The sequence below is a fragment of the Pieris brassicae genome, chromosome 2 (assembly GCF_905147105.1).
Source record: "Pieris brassicae chromosome 2, ilPieBrab1.1, whole genome shotgun sequence".
Classification (NCBI taxonomy): domain Eukaryota; kingdom Metazoa; phylum Arthropoda; class Insecta; order Lepidoptera; family Pieridae; genus Pieris; species Pieris brassicae.
The window spans coordinates 8826298-8848542 of record NC_059666.1 but is presented as its reverse complement, the minus strand read 5'-3'; the positions used below and the strand labels follow the sequence as shown (position 1 = coordinate 8848542).

Genomic DNA, 22245 nt, shown 5'->3' with positions numbered 1-22245 from the left:
ATAAAAAAAAAAAAAAAAAAAAAACCAAAAGATGCCCATCTGTCACGGACGTGTGTCACGGCTCCAGTTTCGACCGACTAGCATTATTTAGAACATATAAGTCTCTTAAATGAAAGTGAATTTTTCTTTTAACGGAAACTTAGAATTTTGACAGTAATAATCTAATTAGTAGGTACTACAGATGAAACAGAGTTGAACTGATTTAGTTTTTACATGGTTTAATTTGTATCGTGATCTAAGAGGTGGGTTACACAAGGATCTTCTATGTAGTTCATTCAGATGTAAATCGTAAACCCCTTGAATTATGCACAGCTCGAAGTTAATCGTGCGGTTATTTCGAAATGGACACATTAGTAAATTATTAAAGCGACTACTTGTCCGACGCCACGGGAGATTTACAATAATAATATATTAACAGGTATTTGCATTTCAAACTCGAATATTCAAGGTATATTAGTAAGGTATAGTCTCCCGGTTGTTCTATAGGATTTAACATATTCATTAACGCGTAATACATAGTGACATTTTAACAGACGTGGCTTGAAAATATTATTACTAATCTAAATTTTTTTCATTGAAGGAACTTAAATCACTAGGAAATTGTTAACGAAACACAGTAAGTGAATTTTCAAACATACACATGAAAAACTGAAATCAAACACCAAATAATTTTAATAAAGATTTTTTATATTTATAATATATTATTTTAATTTATTGAGATCCATTCGCGTGATGCTTGCTTCAAAGAGGTATTATATTAGGTTCCAATTTGGTTAGTTTCAGTCTCAAGTCTCCACTTTGTTTTATATCCGGCCGATTTTGATTGTCCTCAGTGGCGTGTGGGGCCCACGTCGGGAAACACTGCCTTAGACCCAAAAATAAAGTCAGAAACGCTTATGAAATTTGTTCAAACAATTTACACTTTATTAGCCAAAAATCGTATCAGGGAATTATTTCTGGCATCGACGGAGTAAATGTTTTATGTTTTAATTTTTTTTTTAATTATAACCTACTTGCCTAATAAAAATAACAAATGAGCACGAAACCAATACAGACATCTGAGGCTCACACCTAAAATGTAGTAGTGCTGTTAGTTTTTATCTTATTCTCAAAGTATTCGTTACGCACGCCCTCTTAATTAGAATCTTTAAATCAAAATTAAAATCTTACTCCCAATCCGTTATATCATATCCACCAGTATATAACCAACTATAATATTCAAATAGCGTTTTGGATGTTAACTGTTTTCTCTTTGAACCCGATTAAATGCGACATTTATTCTGTCCTTGCTACTTCCCTCGCCGCTGCCGGAAATATATGTCATATAAAAATTGAGATATGAAAAGGCATATTTTTTGACCATGAAAAAACCAACACGATGTTTTTATATGTATTTCGTTTGGGGTTAAAACTACGGCTACGGCACCATAGATAAGACTTACAGACAAAAGAATATAGACAATAGATAGCAGAGCCTTCGTGACAATAGTCTCTTGACGCGTCTTGGTCTTCAGTATGGTACCGAGGTATCTCACCCGTCTCGCCATTTTTATTTTCAGCCTAGGAAATATATGCGTACCTTAAACGAAGCTGAGTGATATCTTTTTTGATGTTTAATTTGGTATTTTTACTAAAAAAAACCAAAGGAAAACGTATGTTACAATGCTTTTCTCTAACTGGTGATTTATCTAGAGATTATAAGTGTTAGCAATTTCCGGTATAAAAAAAGGTTGTTCACAATGCCTATGTTTAACGGTTATAACCCACTTAAGTGACTATACATAAAATAAGTTATCTATTTTATTCTTCTAGAAACAGTTACGAAGCTCTACTAGGTCCCACGTCTCAGCACAAATTCATATGAATATTATATGAACCAATACTGTGTATTTATTATCCTACATATATAATCTATATAGTCATGTAACATGTATCTACACGTCCCCAGGGTTTCCCGACCGTAACGTGAGTACGTAACCGGGTCGATACAAAATAACGCTTTATGCTCATTAACGCACACGTTTTAAATACCGCACCGCAGAGAGCCCTAGAAAATAATTTACCCCTGTATCAAAATTTAGTCTTGGTTTATTTTTTATGCAACGGCTTTCAAATGTTTATTTGGGTTTTAGTGGGAGGTCATAGACAAAAAAACGCTTTAAATTTCATAGATTTGAGTCTCCAGACCACTTTGTATTATCGGAAATCTTTAGCTACTTGAATTTCAACGAATTCAAATTCGTTAAGTAGGTGCTTATCGCATGACGAATTGAAATCATTTTGATTTATTTTAAGTGTTCCATAAACATAGGGATCGAGTTGAAGGTTATGTAGGACAATTACGAAATATATATTTAAAAAAGCTCAGCATAGATTTCTAAAAAGCTCCTTTAATTCTCTATGATTTCTTACGTAAGTAATCTCGTAATAAATTTCGAAGCTAAGTTGCAATATTCTTTAAATATGGTATACAACTGCCTTTTCGCCCGGTTTTCCTGTGTTTGGCAAGATTTTTTGCGATCTCTTGATCGATACTCATTATAAGTAAGTTAATTTACATGAAAGTTTAATGAGTTTTACATAATCCTTTCTCAATCACAATATCTATTGAAAATCTTAGAAATCGGTTTAGTTATTAACATCGTAGAAATCAGTGTGTCTGCAAAAAGACAGGTCAAGACATTCTGTAAGTCAAACGTTAAAACACTTCTATGTAAATTTTATTCGTATTTCAATTGGAATGAAACGTCACATTTTTCTATTGAATCATATCGTATATACCATGCTATATTGAACCTTATTTTTGTGTTTTATTTTCTATTAATATTCCTTAACCAGCTAAATACAGTTATGTAATCACTGAGCTTCTTCAGAGCGACCTGCACAAGATCATCGTCTCGCCGCAACACCTCTCAGCCGACCACATCAAAGTATTCCTCTACCAAATACTCAGAGGTAAGCTTTTTTCACTTATTTAACTCAAAACGCTTTGAGCTTTCAAGTATTTGATCTTGTTAAATATTTTCGGGCGCTATTTTATACGAAAAAGCTTGTAAAATTGTACAAAAATTCAGTTGTGAAGTTGGGATATAAGATGGGATATATGAAATTAATAATTCTAGTCAACGCCGGTTACAAGAACATTTTAAGTGTGATATGTAGAACGTATGCTTTTGGCAAAGTAGCACAAAATAATATAATAATAATAATAGTTGAACCAATTGTTACTAAATATTGTAACATCAAAAGTGCGTACATTAATTTTGTCAATAATAATAATAAATAAATCAATGGTGCTACAACCCTTTTAGGCCTGGGCATCAGACGTGAGTGTCGCACGCTGAAGCCACTAGAACAACACTGCTCCTATTTTGTCAATAGTGAATGCAAAAAGGATTATTGCCACTACTCGAAAATGTCTTTGAAACTAATATTGACGTAAAGCTCCGGCATGCAAATATAATCCATTTGAGGATAAAAAGAATTGCTTCACAGACTGTCTCCCGATTTTGCATTATTAATTCTAGCAATTATTCCTACTGTGCCAAGATTTCCCTCGAGTGAGACGTGCGAAGGGAGTCTAGAAAAATGCGATCGTTAAGCCCCTACAGTTTGCAACGTTTAATTAAAAAGTTTATGGATGCGCCGCCTTAGTGATATCGACTTTAGCAAAAGGGAAAAAGCGTCAAAGAGGATTTTTGGAGTTAATTTTCGTTTGGTTTTAATGATGAATATGCGGGTTTTAGGCAATGTTTTCGTTCTTATACATATTTCAATTTTTATGCAATATAACAGATGGAAAATTTGAAAGACGAATTGTAGAATGATTGTTAGATTAAACAAAATTTTATATTTTTAGGTTTTATTTTACAATCTCATTTTGTCGACTTATGACTTTTTTTCATTTACATATCCCGTGTTAGCGCAGCAGCGAGCAGTGTTAGCCTAGTAGCTTCACCGTGTGACTCTCACCCTTTTATCCCCGACTGTACCGATGGACGTTCTGTCTATGTGCGCATTTATCATTCGCTTGAACGGTGATGAAAAACATTGTGATAAAACCGGCTTGCCTTTGAGCCAAAAAGTCGTCGGCGTGTACCGAGCACAGGAGGCTGATCACCTACCTATACATATTAGATTGACAAATGATCATGAAGCAGATACAGAAATCTAAGGCCTAGACCTAAAAAGTTTGTGGCGACACTTTTATTTTTGTATCCTAACTTAAAAATACTACTATCACTCTTCATGGATCGAAGCCGAACGAATCATTCCATTTACTTTACAAAAAAAACTTATTAACATTGTGAACTCGTAGGCAATCCTACTCATTCTCTACGGTTGTCGACGTCAAAGTACCTATAGTTTTTCGTCTATACAGTGGAACAGGCCATAATGGGTATGCTAATGTCTTCGCTCAGTTGGACACCAATAATGAGTCTTTATCACATACAGCAGGTGCCCTTTGTAATATTCAATCTAAGCGCGCGACTCTCAACCTAATGGATTTTTGTTTAGAGATTTCAATTGTTTAGTTAGAAAAAAAATTAGGGACACACACATAGAAACTTAGGCCTGCAAAGGCTTATCATCAGTGAAATCGTCCGTATATGGTTTGATTATTTACAAAGATGTGGGGTCGTATAAGGAAAATATCTGGCCTGGTTTCACTTGTCACGATTTCTTTTATATCAAGGGATATGTTACGAGTGGAGGTAATGAGTTTAATATACAGTAATACTGAGCATATGAACACTATTAGAAAGGTCTTATTTACTGATATCATATTTTATTCTCAGAATTAAGTAATTTCTATTAATATCTTGATAAAGAGTTGCAAATCGAGGTGAATCTTGATTACGAGAATATTTCACAGTATTCGTGGCTAAAAGTTTAATTAAACTAGTTGAACCAGTAAAGGTTGATGTTATCGAAAGCTCGCAGTAACGAGAGAAATTATGGAAATGTGTTACGTTTGTGCTGCCGTTGGATTGAGGTTTTTGTTTGGGGAACGATTCTAGAGTCCCCAGGCGATAAGTCGTTCGATATGATGCTTCGTGGTTGAGGGTATAAATCTATCCTATATATAAATATATATATCTTACTATAAACGTACGTATTTGTTTAAATAATAAATAATACTAATATATTTCCATTTTGTAAATCAGTAATTAACTAATTGAACTAAACATTTCGCAGCCGATAACTGTTATTTATAATTAGGCATGGTTGTGAGATTTGAGAGTTTATTTACTAACCAATAAAAAAATCAGATGTACGAATTATGTCCTATTTTCCTCAAGTTCATGTTTTTATATACATACTTACATGATTGGTATACAAGTAATTAGAATATAAGAGTTTCTTTCGTAAATACTTAGCCATATATTAAACTATTTAATCTATTAAGAAAACACTTTTTAAACGGATTGAAGCTATGTATTATTATTAAAAACTTATAATTATTTACATAAGTCACCACACACCACACAGTCACCGTAACCACGCACGCTGTAAAGCACGCGAAACGTCGGAAAAAATGTAAATAATTTAAGTTTTTAATAATACATAGCTTTAATCCGTTTAATGAGTGTTTTCTTAATGTGTAAAACCTATGTTAACAAAAGACAATACTATTTAATCTATTTAATTTATAATAATGATAGACATAAAAGTGAGATTATGTTACAGAAAACAATAACGATAACGATTTTCTATTCATAAGCTCTTTTATCCAAACTAATAATGCCGCAAAAAATATAAGCAATACTATCTCATTTTATGACCCTTATGCTAATACTAATGCTAAACAATTGTCGACCGTGCTATACGGCTTTAGAATTATTATCGAATCGTGCGAATCGGTTCCCTGTGCTAGTTCCTTAACAAGGATGATAAATGCTTGTTTTTTTGTCAACACTTAGCAGATTGCATCGACAAACCAATATCAATTATTGCCCGGAAATTGGTACATTATTTTTTAATCATGGCGTATTTTAAATCATTACCATTTCCCTATAAGATACTAACAGCATGGCTTTAAGCGGCCGGGAAATTCTTTTTTAAATCTTTCGAAAGTTAATATAGCACGGCATATGATCAGGGATAAGGGGTTTTCTTATTCGGTGATTACGTCATCAGTAATTATTTACTTTTTATACATATTATACATTATTATTTTTTATGTATATATTATTATTTTTGAGAGCGTTCATTTCTTTAGCTGAGAAGAGGAGGGGGATACAAGTTTTTTTTTTCTTTTGTCACCGATAACAATAAAATAGGTTTCTTAGACTGCCTTAACTGGCAATTCCTGGATACAATTTAAAAACTGACGTAGGGCCTGTTATGGTTTTAATAATATTTTTGAGTTTCAATTCGAATCTTGCTAGTTGCACTTTCAAGTGCAAAGGTTTTTGCTTCATGCTCTAGTTAGTTGGCAAGGATAAAGTGTTTTTGTGAATTGAACAGTTTCGACATCACGCTGCGAAGGCTCATAAACTATATAACTTTGTTATGTGTAAAATGTTAGGAACCTTAAAAAGATAAATCTTAAAACGGTAGCCTTAAAAAAGACTGATGATCCTGTCATATCCATGTTTTCAGTATTTGGAAAATATTGCCAAAACGTTTATTTTTAATTATAATTACAGTTTCTATATTACACGTCGTTTAGCTTTAATTTTGCGAACTGTGTTTGTTTAAAAGTAGTTGGCACACAAAAAATTTGATTTATTAACTTTTTTAAAATTCATACTGATTTTATAAATTTTAAAGCGTATTTTTTGAATTAAATTGTCTGAGAAAAAGTTTATATCAGTTTTAAGTAATGCAATTACTGCATTACAGGTTACTGGGTACTGCTACGTTTCGGTAAACGCTAACGGTGTCTGATGCACCGAGCCGTTAATTGGGTGCGAGCTGTGACCCATTGGTTTAAGAGCTAACAAAATTATTAATAGGAGCGTATACAGATACTTTAAGTTTAAATGCATTTATATTTCTATCCTCTCATTAATTCCTAATTATGTGTGGTTTTTTTTTCGGCAAAGGCCTCGAACGAAATTAATTTACACGCCGTTTGCATATTATAATAAGGTAAATGTAAAGTAAAGGTAAATTTACTAGTTGATTTTTTATGACAATCGGTCAAAAGTCGTATTTACAATTTTTGTTTATGATACACATAATTCTATATTTGATATTCAAAAATATCAAATAACTATGAATAAATAGGTTAGGAATTTAGTTTTATTCTCTGATATTTTATGTTCTATGTTTGTTTCTGTTTGTAATTCGATTTTTTTCTGTCTTTAAATACATTTTTTCTTTTATTCGTAAAATTTGGATTGTTCAGTACATATAATGTCATAGATGAAAATTAGCGTTGCTGGTGATAACTAAAAGTTCTGCAGCTGAGTGGGGCTCATTTTTGATTTTCTTATATTTTAATCAAATAAATGTTTTTTTTTTGTTTTTTTGGTTTTCTTTTTTCAGCGCTATTTATTTGTTTTAAATAGGTAGTTCTTATTTTTTACCAAGTTTCGTTTTTAAACACAAGTAGATGATAGTAAATTGTAAAGTGTGGAAACGTAATAAGTTTTTATATAATAGATTAATAATTGAGTGTTATACTGAATTAATTAAAATAAGGTTATCATTTGACCTGTGATATTCTTGGAATTCATTAATATTTGAGGTTGATGATCTATGTAGGCTTTCAAGGACGTGTGTATGTATGTTTGTCAAATCGCAAACTAAGTTATATAGATCTGATTTTGATTATTTCTATTCCAACATAGAAAACGGTCTCAAGTTTTATTGTTAACAGATATTCTAAATCTAACGTAAGTCTTCTGTGCGTTTCTAATTAAACGGTTTAATTGATTTTGAGGAGTTTATGTGTTTTGGAGAATCGTTTAGATGTTCTTTTTTATTTTAGACGGGTCTGTTCTATAATTAAATATTCTTATCTAAAATGTGCTAGGTTATAAAAGAGAAAACAATTCAAAATGATAGCGTTATCTTGAGCGGGGATTTCAACCCATTCATACTGATAATTAAGAATTTCACGAACGAATTTCACGGGCAAGGTTTATAAAAGATTAAAGATAAGGCTAATTAGGTAAGCGAGCTCTTAAACTAGCTGCAGGTAGCCATTGTACTCTGCCGTTTGACTTTGAATAAATATTGAGGCGAGAAATTGTTTGCAATACCGCGGTTGTTACAAATTTGAAGGGAAGTTTATAAGTTAATACAATTCGTAATAAAAAGCTTTTCAAAAGTTGTTTTTTATTAGTCATTGAAAAAGGCCATTTTCGCTGCCGATATAGGTTGTAACCCAACATTGTTGAGGAGTTGTTCGTGTTAATATCTGTTCAGTTTCATCACCGGACGTGGAGGTCGTCATTCCATAACTGAGCATTTTTAACGTTTCTTCCGCGCACCATCAGCAGCATCAGCTACCTGGTCCTAGGAAATATAGCATATATACTACTTAATTTGTTTCGATTATAAATTCTGAAGTGCCTTACCGTTACAGATTAAAATTTATAAATGATTTATATGGTACACAAAGTGTCCATGTTCCCCAGAAGTTTCCTTTATTCAATGAACCTTTTTTTAAATTACTGCGAACGAGAATCACGAAACATGCACGCGCGATAACTCGATTGATTCAGCCAATCAAAGTACTAAAGGAGTGGTGTAGGCATGGTGATAACCAATATTTTCAGTCATGATTTAACCTTCATGGCCATTTTCGAATTTCAATCTTTTTTACTATTGTCAGTCAAAACCGTTTACAACGACATCGTTTAGGACAACATACCGGTTATATTGACTAAAATTAAAGGTACCGGCTGAATTCTATTGCATTAGGTGCTTAATAACAACTGATACGACTATCGGTTTTTACGACCAAATATGAATGGGACTATTCATTCGATGTCGATGTAACAGATTTTGACTGTATATCGTTTTATTATGTTACGAATTTTTATACCTTTGTTTGTAGAATACCCAAAGAAGTGTCATACCAATATTTATAGGCACAGGAATAGTAGCTAAAAGTATTCCTAAATACATTCAATGAAATGCCTCTATAGACATAACCATTCTCCAAAAACAGGCCACACACCACAACCATAACCAATAAAGTACTTGGAGTTACAGTATTCCTACATCGAACCACTACACCACAGAACACGACCAATATCTACTTAGATTACAATTATAAATTATATATGGAGACGTGAGTGCCTTTATCTTTATGGGACACTGACGATACACCAGCTGTGCTCGGTGCAGGTTTTAATCAAATTTTTCAAATGTATACTATATTATTATGTAGAATTTTTAGAATAACTAATTATATGATAAATAAAAGTAGCCTTTATTCGAGTACTAATACAATAAACTACACTTAATCCATGTCATATATGTTCTGACTGGATGTGACGGGCCCATTTCCACTTTAACTCTTTTGTATGTGTTACGACGTCTTTTATGTTTATACGGCTAGGTATCACACTGTTTTTAACTTTGTATTTAAGTTTCAATCGAATAATCGATCGCTCTTTAGCCCTTCGGCATACTCCAATCTTCTTTAGTAGCGCCTTGTGGAATATCAACGTTTGGCTTCCATATTATATAGCATATTAATATGATACAATCTTTTAAAAAATACTTACACAAACTTTGAAGAGTATTAGTTTCGTATAAGAAGTGATTTAATTATTTTTATACTTTGAGAGATATTTATATTTACTTTTTGAAGTGAAACTTGTATTCGGAGTTGGAAAAAAAATCACCGTCACATTTTTGGTTACGCATCATCTTTTTCTATTCCCTATCACGGTTGATTCAAAGAGATTCGAAGTCATTAATAACAAAAATATATAATAACGATAACAATGATAGTAATAATTATATTACAATTAATGAAATTCTTTAATAATCTTAATAGTAATAAGGTAAAATTAAATAATTTTATTATTCGTATTCATGTCTATGATAATAAAAGCCTTCTGTTAAACTTTATGTAATTTAACTTTTTATAACCAATTTCTGTAAAGTTGCATACAGTAGATCGCATAGAGAAAAATATTGGTTATAATAATAATTTATTTGGTACAAAAATGTTATGGTGGGACAATCGAAAATTTTCTGATTCTGGCACACATGGGCATTGTACATAGAAGTTGAGTACAATATAAGTAATATCAATTAGTCAATTTTTATTTGTCGTGGTAAAATATCACTTTATTAAAATATATTATTATGCTATAAAATTAATAAATAGTCTGTCTTTAGAGTTTGTTGTTGTCATTATTTATAAATATCAATAAGAAAGCAAATTGTATTTTTTGAAATTAAACTCACAACTAGTAATAAAATTGATATTTTCAAGATTTTTATCAGATTATAGACTAATGATCAAACGTACAAATGGGTCCAGCTACAACTAATCGAGCAACATACCAAAAACATTCGGTTCGATTATAAGAAAGAAAAGAAAATCTAGATAAAATTATTTTATATAAAGAAAAATCTCGTATTGGTGCTTAACATGTGTGTAATATATGATTTATAGTTTTACACGTGAGTGTGCGGGGTATCATAAATGTTTTTAATGCAGTTTTTGCCGCGCACCACCACTATGTGGAACCAGCTGCCCCGTGAAGTATTTTTGAATCAATTCGCCCACATGGAGTGTCCATGAGCGGTGGTACTACTTAACATCAGGTTAACCCGGTTGGTCTATAAAAAAATGTCTATCAAATTGAAACAAACTTAAAGTAGATTTTACTACTGACTAAAAATATAATTGTTTAATTTATCATGTCGATGTGACTATTATTGTATATATTTAATGCAATAAAAGAACTGGCGTTAACATATAATTGCGTTGTTAATTTTAAACTACAACTCCGTTGATGACTTTATGATGTTGATTCTAACAAAAGGACACTAATTTTCCATACACACTTAAAGTTAGGTGAAAACCCGAAGGGAAATTAAGCCGAGGCACTGAGTTGTTGTTAATTTGTTCGGACGTGCTTAGCGAAAGTTTGGCTTTTGTGATTATTTTGAATAAGAATATGTCACTTTGATGAATAAGATTTAGAAAATTAGATAGGAACTGACGCGTGAAAACTTCTATATTGGAGGCTGTTGTTATTTGGATCTCTGTTAAATACTTCGACATTAATGTCAGTCCTTGAAACTTGGCGAATAAACGTGGCGAAGAATTTTTAAGCCTGTTAGTACATTAAGAATAGGCAAAATTTAATTTAACATCGAGACTTGGGGAACAATATTATGTTAGGTGAATTAGTTTATTGCCAGTTCTTCTCGTCCATTCTAAGCCTCAAAGGCTCAAAGGAACTGGCAGTAAATATACAAGAGACGTTTAAAAGTGAACATTGTGTTACCTTAATGAATAAATGATTTTGAATTTGAAATAAGAACTTAAAAACAGTTATTCTAAAGTGTAACATTGTGTATTTAGGCCCAACTAAAACTGTTTTAAAGTATTACTCTCGAGGTCTAAAATCTAAATATTTATAAATTTTGACTACAATTGGGCCTAAATATGCAATGTTACACTTTGGAATCTCTTCCATAGATTTTTTTAAAGCCATATTATAGTAGTGGGTGCGTCATTAGCCCTGGCACATGAACATAAGACTACTGGCTTATATTCCCTGTGCACCACTAAGCCACGAAACACTTAAGAATATAAATACTAAGCTAGACGAAACATTCCTTCCTATATCAGATAGGAATTATAGAGCTCTAGGTAAATTTGATATATTCCCTATCCTACGTACACTAGATACCAGTTTTAGCAGGAATTTCTGTACAATTAACGTTACCGGTTTTTACCTACATTCTTCAGATAATTCAACCACCAGTTCGTCAAGTGTAGACGCCGCGTGTTTAAAATACCTTGCGGAAATACTTGGGACTTATGTTACTGAACCTGAATTAAACCCGCAATGTTTATTGCGACATGCGCATAGCACACGCCCAAAAATGTTTGAATTAATTTTGATGTTGGGTTCAGTTGTCTTAGGCCTTTATAAAAATATTTTGAACGTGTAATACTTGCGTCAAATAATGCAATATTACTGATGAACAAAGTGCGATGAACTTTATTCAACTTTTTATTACGTGCTGGGGATGCAATACATGGGTATACCTTAGTAGTTTTAAAATGCATTGTAAAAATTAAGTAGTCATTTAATGGTCTCTTGCCAGAGAGACTAGGAAGTTATGAATGAATAATTTAAACCCTTGGTCATGGCCACAGATTTCTGTTTTTCCATGATATTTTTTGTGTTTTTGTTTATGTTCTGAGCCTGACACACCCTACTAAAAAATGACGATTTCCTCAGGATATTTCCCTTTATCGTACGAGCGTTAAATGCGTTCATAAACAGAAAAGTCCATTGGTGCACAGCCAGGGTTCGAACCTACAGACTCTGGGATGACAGTGGCTCAACACCAACAGTGCTCCTAAAAAAACGTATTAAAATACTAATAAAAACTTTAATCCTGAGAGAAATATGGTTGTATCAAAATTCATCTATCGCTTTTCTCCACACTAGGAAGCCCCTGTGTAGTGGGTAACTATATAACATTTATTCGGTGGTACATGATCCATGTACCTTAATCAAACACAAGTCGTATAAGACATTAGTAAGTATATATTGCAGATTATATTTACATAAGACTTTCTGTGATTACATTTACAGTTGTGATATAAAATGTTTTGTAATTGTTCCATTGCAATACTAGCTTTTTGTGTCGAACTCTAGATTGTAAATGGATAAACAGAATAAAATGTGTTGCGAATTTCAAACAATCTATCTAAACGGTTGGGCTATTTCCATGCAGTCAACCGAATTTTAATGGAACAAACGAGTGTGTCGCCGTATTTATTTAAGTAATTTAAGCTGCATATTTAGGCCTAATTGTAGTAAAATTTATAAATATTTTGTTTTAGGCCTCTAGCGTAATACTTTAATACTGTTTTTAAGTTGGTTAATTCAAATTCAAAATCATTTATTCATTTACGTAACACAATCAATGTTCACTTTTGAACGTCAATAAAGAAATACATATTTTACATATTTTTCTAATTTTACATTTACTGCCAGTTCTCAAATCAAGGGCGTAGAACGAATGAACTGGCAATAAACTAATTTCCCTAACATAATATTGTTCCCCAGGCCAGACTCTTTATCAGAATCTCAGGTGCCTTACAAATTCCATAATTCTCATACTACTATAAGACAGTCTCAAGGTGTCTCAAGCTCGTCAGATACGACCGCAGTGTCACGCGGTCAAATCCATTGTTGATACTTCGCAACCCGAAGATCCCAATTTCAATGTTAAGATTTGGTCATATCAGCTAGAGAACAACATAGACCGCGTAACGGGATCGGTATCGCTATTGGGAGTTAAGAGTACAAGAGCTGTTGATAAGACGAGTTCTTATTATCACTCTTCTCAACTATACAGTAAAAGCTCTTTTTTTTAAATATTCATAGACAGGTTATCCAGTGAGCTGACCTATTTAGATCAATCAAGCACAAAAACGTGCGCAGATCGACTACCTCTACCTACCAAGGACACGTGACTCTCCCACGTTTTGTAAAACTTGACAATTTATTCAGGCATAAATATCGGTAGAATGGCGGATTTGCATGAAAAAATTTATAATAAAATAATGATACTACTTGCATAATAGGAATCGTGGGAGTCAATGTAGCCTTTCGATGCCTATACATATCTCATAAACAAATCATATAATTTGTCGATGAAATGAATCAATTGATTAAAGAACTTTATTGGCATTAAGAAATGAAACATTTTTACTCAGAGAAGCACCATTTACGCGTGTCTTGCGCACCCTAAATGTTGCTTGTGAGACAGATGTTTTTATTCGCACACTGGCACACTGGAATTCACGAGAATTGCATTATTTATAATAAGTTATAAAATTGTTTAGATTTCAAGTTTTTACTTGTTATGTTTATATTATGTTTTTAGTTTAGTTTTCTATTGCATTAGTATTAAGTTACTGTAAAAATAGGAAATAAAGAAATAATAAATCAGTATTTTTTTTCATTGAATACATATAACGCGAGCGGATATCTCCATTTTTAACCATATTGGGCCTGTATATGACCTAAGCTTAGAACATGTCCCCCGTATGGTATATCTATCTCTTTCTATCATATCGTGCTTATAATATGGTGATAAGAGATATGATTACATTAGTTAAAAATGGTACATATTTGTTGCCCCTTATCAAACTCAGTTATTTAAATGAATTCCATGTATCTAAAAAAAAATTACATGCTTCATGTGTAAGAATACAGCTTCACTTAACTTTGTACAACTGTTTTTATTGCGTTTGGAATTGTTGTACGAGAAAAAAAATTGCCGCATTGCATTTCACCAATACTATATTGTAAGTGTATAACACGATAACGGTTTAAAATATACTTTACGACCTATGCTCGTGAGCCTCCTACCCGTTTTCCTCCTGTTCTATAAAAATGTACACTAACAAGGTTTTGCAACAAATTAACTTGGTTATTTAAAAGAGCCGAGTAGTTTTCACTGACACCTGGGAGATATAAGACTTCGATATATTATGACATAAACTTATGTCAATGCGAAATACCATCGCAAGATTTTTATCACTTTCAATGGAATCTTAGAGCAACGGATTTTGAGAAATACAATGCCACGTCGGCATATAAAATTTAAAAGCGGGGAATCTGGCGGCCAAATATTTTCACCAGGTTATATGATGCTTAACTATCTATTAAAATCAGTGGCGCTACAACCTTTTTAGGTTTGGGCCTCAGATTTCTGTATCTGGTTCATGATAATTTGTCAATCTAATAGGCAAGTAGGTGATCAGTCTCCCGACGTTTGACTGAGTACAACACGCAAATAGTCGAAATAACTAACATCACCGCATACACGAATTCTAGTTCAACCAGTCATTTATGATTTATTCTTTAAATAAGATACAAAACGCTTTTAAAGGAAACACTTTTTTTAAAAAGAAGTATGAATTATGAAGTCTAGACTTACGGAAATCTCGGCGATTTGTCTCTAACGACGAAGATGTTAAGCTGTAATAAACTTTAAAATATGTTCTACTATACTTAGCATTTTTGTTAAGTATTTTAATATTAAAATAATAAATATAATTGTTATTTACTCTACATACATGGAGTCGGCGAGCTTTACTATAAGCTTACGATAAGTAAGAATGTAATATATTCCTTGTTTGAAATTAATTGACGAAAGTAGTAATGAATTCTAGTAGATAATTTTGTTTTTAAGGACATATTATGATTGTCAACTTATTGGACGGAGATATTGAGACCAATTTGTGTTCCACCGTCACATACATTTCTGCATTCTTTACAACAAATGGATAAAACTTAATCACTACGTTAAAGAAGTCTTATTTAAAGGTATTAAAATAATTAATGACTCATATTAGTGGTTTAGTTAAAATACGTTTTTTGTAAATGTTTGTAACACTTGTGAAGTCAAAGTTGATAACGAAAGTTAAATAGTATTGCAGGATAACATTCAAACAATTCTATTGATACAGCTGCAACAGATTTCTATTTATATGAAAAAAAGCAGTTGTGATAACAGACTGTATAATGGTTTATTTGATTATTTCATAATACATAGCTATGTATCTGTAAAGACCCAACCGTAACATAAAATTATTTCCTAGAAAATAATGGAAAGTGTGTTTATTATTTCCTAATTATTTATTTATTTTTTATAGGCTTTAGTGGCTTCAGCTTGCGACTATCATTTCTGAGGACGCAGGTTTGGAGTTCGAGCTATATGCGATAATGTACTTTTCTGTGTATATGCGCATAAACACATGGTCTAGTGATGTTCTTTAGACTGAAGCAGTCGTAATCAGGGACAAAACGTTGATCACCTATTAGACCTAGAAAAAACAAAAAGGTGTTGCTATCTCACCTACCTCTGATAGGCTACTTTGACTCCTACATGTGTATGGAAAATATTCAAAACGAGAAATCAAAAATCGTTATTTTTAAAGAGTTAAATATGTATGTGGAAGTATTAACAATATTATAATGTTCAGTTCGTTAAAAATTACACAAAATGAGCATTTAGGCATAAACGTAATACTAACACTATTACGTTGTAATAATCACAATAACCTTAATAGTTATTATTTGATAACAACCGTAAACTTTCCTGTTGTGTAAGACTCTATTATAAAACGGGTTTATTTAAATACATCTCCAGCAAGTAAGAATTAGCAAGTCTCTCCTGTGTTGCGGTTTTGCATCTATTATCGCGCGCAGTAAAACGGAACGATCTCGTCCATTCGGAGCTTTGAGAACTCGTGTGCTATTCACGTCATGAAACTGAAAATTAAAATCTGATTGTTTAGTGGGTACATAGAATTTATAGATGCAGCGAATTTGTAGGTGCACCAAGTTGAGAATTACTTTGAGGCAGAGGCAAAGTTCACCTTGATTCGTGTTTTAAAATATGGATCTTTATATACTATTCTGAATCATGATATGACATCTAAAAAAATCTTAGTGACCACAATGGTTTCTTACCTGACTTGGCTTTACGTCGCACGATGAGCTGCGAGGCTCATTTACACACCACGATTCCTAGTGTACCAATGGGAATATTTTGGTATTTTTTAAGAATTTAAGATGTTTCTTATCAAGCATTTAAAATAATATATCCCTTACATTTTATTACCGTATCGTTTATTATAACAAGAATAGTACTTTAAAACATACATAAATAGCGCTACATAAGAGTACGAGTTCAGAATAAAGGATTATCGTTTGCAAAATGTATTTTTATTATTTCCAACTGGGAGCAGTCAAAATATAGTTTTGTACAGTTCTATGCAATTTGCTATGACGTTTAAATTGACAATTTACGTTATGCAATGCATAGTTTTAATATAGAACCAAAACCGGAGTAGAAATTATTTTAAAATAAGGTAATAGAATAAGTACAGAATGCAGAAGGACCATTACTGAAACGTTGATTAGAACTAAACATTTCTTATAAATAGAATCGTAATTTTGTTTTCAGACATCCATTAAATTTAATTGACGTTCATGTTAAAATTAACTGATTACAACAATCCAGTTTTTATATTTATTGTTAAATCCCTATCAACGTTGATTGGTTTAACGAGAAAATAAATTTAAATGTTTCGAAAGTTGAGAGGGCTTACGGAGGTAAATTAACACGTAAAAAATTTACAGTCAAAAACTTTAAAACTTAGTTTAATATAAATTAACTTCTAACAATTATTAATTAAAAATAAATAACTCGAATTCCGAAAAATACAATACAAATTTTTTTTATTAGATACATTTCCAATAGTTCTAAAATTAAAAGGGAAAACTGGATATGTCCGGGTTTTTGATCTACACAAAGTATTGCTCTTTTCTATCAAGTTATTGACCCCTTACCGTAACGTTTACTTTTATTATTTTCTTATATTTAGTATAATTGGACATGAATTTAATTTAATCTTAGAAAAAACCAACCCAAGATCATTCGTCTCTTTCTTTCAAATTGTGTTTACGTTAGTTGAAAAGAGATCAAACACTTGTTAATGTTTCTATGAACAACCACCGTTTACATCTTGAGCCAGCACTTATTTAATGTTTTCATTTTCAGGCTTAAAGTACCTACATTCGGCGAGAATCCTGCATAGAGACATCAAGCCAGGCAACCTGCTGGTAAACAGCAATTGTGTTCTCAAGATCTGTGACTTCGGGCTGGCGAGGGTCGAGGAACCGGACTCCACCAAAAACATGACTCAGGAGGTCGTCACACAGTATTATAGGTGAGGAAATAAATATCATATATTTAATATCAACGCTTAACTATAATATGAATATATAATACGAATACGAATAATACGAATTTATTGCTGTTTTTATAGAGTGATTGAAGAGGAAAGTTTATTAAATATAGTTATATATGTTTATAGTTTTACGACTAAACATGGATTGCAATTTCCTGTTTCCATGCGAATGAAGTCGCAAAAGTTCCTCCAGTGTTACCTAGTGCTTAAGTTTTTTAGTACATATGTAATAAATAAGACATGAGAGCTCATAAAACGTTTTAAATTGATTAAGTCAGTACGACCTGCTGACTTTTTAATTTAGGACTAACATTATGATACAAATACTAATCTAAAATTATACCATGGAAATACTTTTGAAAACATTCACGCTACTAAAGTATAGCCTTTAAGCTCCAACAGATTTTGTCTTATAACCTAAGTATTGAGGTATAAGCGTAATGCAGGCTATAGTACAAAGTTATGCAAACACTCAAGGGCTACCCTTGGCCGCAACACTTGGCTTACATTCAAACTTAGCTCCACCCTAGAACATTAATTATGTATGACCATACAGTGTTTCCTAGAGTATTTTGTCATTTGTTTAATAGCGATAATTGCGGAGTTGTACCATTTGTAAATATGGACTATAAGACTCTTAATGTATGGTTTTTAACTGGAGTGTGATTATTAATTGTAGACATATGATTATTGGCCAATGTATGTAGAAACTTGTTAAAGCGCGATCGGAAAGTAAGATAGAGTAGCGGCGGCGGGAAGAAGTTTGTCTCTGTAACGATAACTTGATAATATTTTTTTCGAATGTCATTTGTAAATAAATTACGATACTAGTAATAAAAGATCAGATCGCAAGTATTATCTGATTGACCTAGACTACAATTAGCTTTAAGTTATCAAATTATTTGAACACATTTATATAATTTTTTATGTGGTTTTAATGTAACATCTTGTACCCATAATTAATGTAAATTGCATTTGAGTCACTAGTAATAGGCTCCTCGTTACGTGTAATTTGATTACAATTATTTACATAAGTTAATAAATATTGTTGTTCCAAGTACTCTAATGTAAGCGACCTTTTTTAATTTAATTTTGTTATTGCCGGAAGTTAAACTCGGGACCTCTGTCCACTTCATTTCTTAATTATAAAAATTTACGCAGTAATATAAGGATCTATTTCTCATTAAAAATTTATGTTATTAATGATTTCCGCCCAATTTGACGTAAGTATATTTACAGAAAATTCAAAGGTCAAAATGTTATCAAGGGACATCAAAAGTTATGCTAACAAGGGTTATCTACTTAGACCCGTCGTCCCTCGTACTCGGCTTCGTGTTTTACTACGGAATATGATTTTTTTATGTAACCGTGAATATTTGATACTTTTACGTTACGTTATACGTGATAATAAGTTTTGGGGACGCTAAGAAAATACATGTGCAAGAGGTTCCAATTCATGCAAATCGAAATGCAATTCCATACGATCACTGTGTACCTGGGTTTATGTTATGTGTGTAGGTAGCCGATAAATTATTAATTAAATACAAATGTATACTCAAATTAACATACAAAGAATAAAAAGTTAGAGGATAACGCATACACACTCATACGCTAATACACGCATTTGATTTACGACTAATTTCGTTTTTGGGAAGTAAAATTTGTAATGGAGAAAATAAACGAAGAAAAATTCGAACTGGTTTTCGTTTAAGAAGCTTGGAAATAAAGAGAAGAAAGTATATATTTTTATTTTCGTATTTTAGGGTCTGTGTTGTATTTTTTGAAGATATTTTAATTATACTCCTTAATATTTCAGGGCGCCAGAGATTCTGATGGGCGCAAATCATTACACGGCAGCGGTGGATGTCTGGTCGGTTGGGTGTATATTCGGCGAATTGCTTGGAAGGCGAATTCTGTTTCAAGCTCAGAGTCCCGTACAGCAGGTGCTCATTTATTCTTAATTTTTACGGAGTGCTGCTCTCATCACTGCTTTGGTTTGCACTCACTTATAATAAATGTGCAATTTTATGTAAATTTAAGGAAAGGTTAAATTTAGAGCAAACATCGACTTGTTATACCTTTGTAAGTAATTAACGGAATTGTAGATTGCCTGGAAACAATGTCCAAACAAGTTCCTCGGGTCGAGAGTCGTTTGTTCAATCGATGTTTTCATTTTCATCGTCAAACAAACGTTGGCAGCTTTTCAATTAATAGGTTATGTCACTAACTATGATAATTCAATTCTTTTTTCAAATAGTTTAATTATTTTTGTAGGTCTTATATTATGTTGTTTGTATAAACATTGTTTGTTTGTACTTGATTTCACCGGTCGTGTCCGCATGTAGTAGAGACGGCACCGCTTTTCATGTCAATTATGTTTGTTCTAATTTTGATTAAAAAAAATACTTTAACCTTTAAGGCAAACCTTTAAAGATTATATATTGCTTACATATTGGACCAAAAAAAGACTTTGATATTGCGTTATTATTTTTTATAGAACAAAGTGGCCAGAGGGCTCACGAGCGCGTTGCCGGCCTTTTTATCGTATAACATCATAAAACTTATTAGTCCTAAAACGTTTCAGCTGGAGTTAATAACAGAGCTTCTGGGTACGCCGTCGTTGGAGGATATGCGATACGCTTGTGCCGGTGCGCGTGCGCACATGTTGCGTCGTGCGCCTCGCCCGCCAGCTCTGGCTGCGCTGTATACCCTGTCTGTACAGGCCACGCATGAGGCAGTCCATTTGCTTGCACAGGTAACAATAATATTAGGATGTAGTTTACCGTCTGAAACAACAATATTATACGAAACAAAACCAAATTTTTTTATCCTTTGAAGCGGCATATAAAAAAATATAAATAGCATTTATTCGAGTACCACATATTCAGGATTACATTATTTTTAACAGTAGTACATGACCTCCGACGGAGAGAGCCTCCTCCAAATTCTTCCATTTGTCTTTCATCTTCGCTACTATCTTCCTGCTATCTCTTTTATTTCATCCTCAAAGGTTTGTCAAGGGCATCCTCTCTTTTTTCCTCACACTGGGCCGTTCCAAGTAAGGGCATTTTGACTCGTATTGTTTACTTGTCTTTACAATAGCTGTTGTTTACTTGTCTTTACAATAGCTCCACATTATCCATCAAATCAACTGTTTAACAGACTCAACAGTCTTTAAGCATAAAAAGAACTTCTCAGATAAACAAATAATAGTAACTTAAATTAAAACAATCCGGATTTTTTTTAATTACATAATATTACTAGTGCGCAGTTAATGAGTAGTGTTGGCCTAGTGGCTTCAGCGTGGGAGGCTCATCCCTGAGGTCGTAGGTTCGATCCCCGGCTGTGCACCAATGGATTTTCTTTCTATGTGCGCATTTAACATTCGCTCGAACGGTAAAGGAAAACGTCTTGAGGAAACCGACTTGCCTTAGACTCTTAAGTCGACGGCGTGCGGCAGGCTCAGAAGGCTGAGCACCTACTTGCCTATATAATAAATGATCATGAAACAGATACAGAAACCTGAGGCCCAGTCCTAAACAGGTTGTAGCGCCATTTATTATTATTATTATTGTAGTATTCCTAGTAAATTACGGAGACATCACAAATATAAGCAATATGTTAAAAAATTCCAGATGCTAGTCTTCGATCCGGCGAAACGAATCTCTGTTGTCGATGCGCTCGCGCATCCGTATCTCGAAGAGGGGCGACTGCGGTACCATTCTTGCATGTGCAAGTGTTGCTACAACGCCCCTCCGGCTGCAAGACATTATTCACCGGATCTCGAACCCGTAGCACCCCACGCCTTCCACGACGGCTGGGAGAGGAAGCTTACTTCTGTACATCAAGTTAAAGGTGCGTGTCAAGTTTCTACCTACCTTAGTGCTCTGTGGTTATATTTATATTCTTTAGAATTTCTTTTTTATGCAAAAAGTATCTATATGAAAAAAAACGATTTAAATAACAAATACAGTAATAGTTAACACCGTTAACAGAACCAACTGTTGTACTACATGGTTCCATAACAAAAGTTATATTCAAACATAAGGGCAGTTAAGTGTTTTGAGCATTATGTACATTATCTCGTTTTGGAAGACACACGTCTGTCATAACGTATGGGCCATCGGGGCTAGGGCCTCATCTTCTGATGTCTCCGCAGAGGAGATCCACAAATTCATAGCGGAGCAGCTGCAGACGTCTCGTGTGCCGTTGTGCATCAACCCACAGTCCGCCGCGTTCAAGAGCTTCGCAAGGTAAGGCGCCGCCACCAACCAACGCAAACAACCAGACACTAGGTGATTTCT

General features: G+C 33.0%; 1 protein-coding gene across 1 annotated transcript in view; it reads left to right on the top strand.

The window, feature by feature from the left end:
* LOC123717552 (serine/threonine-protein kinase NLK-like) overlaps nt 1-22245 on the top strand; it is a 101291-nt gene that overhangs the window by 74517 nt on the left and 4529 nt on the right. The window contains 6 exon segments of the mRNA XM_045673610.1: nt 2849-2955; nt 17752-17920; nt 19758-19884; nt 20526-20696; nt 21577-21796; nt 22101-22194. Of these exon segments, the coding sequence (XP_045529566.1) occupies nt 2849-2955; nt 17752-17920; nt 19758-19884; nt 20526-20696; nt 21577-21796; nt 22101-22194 (888 nt within the window).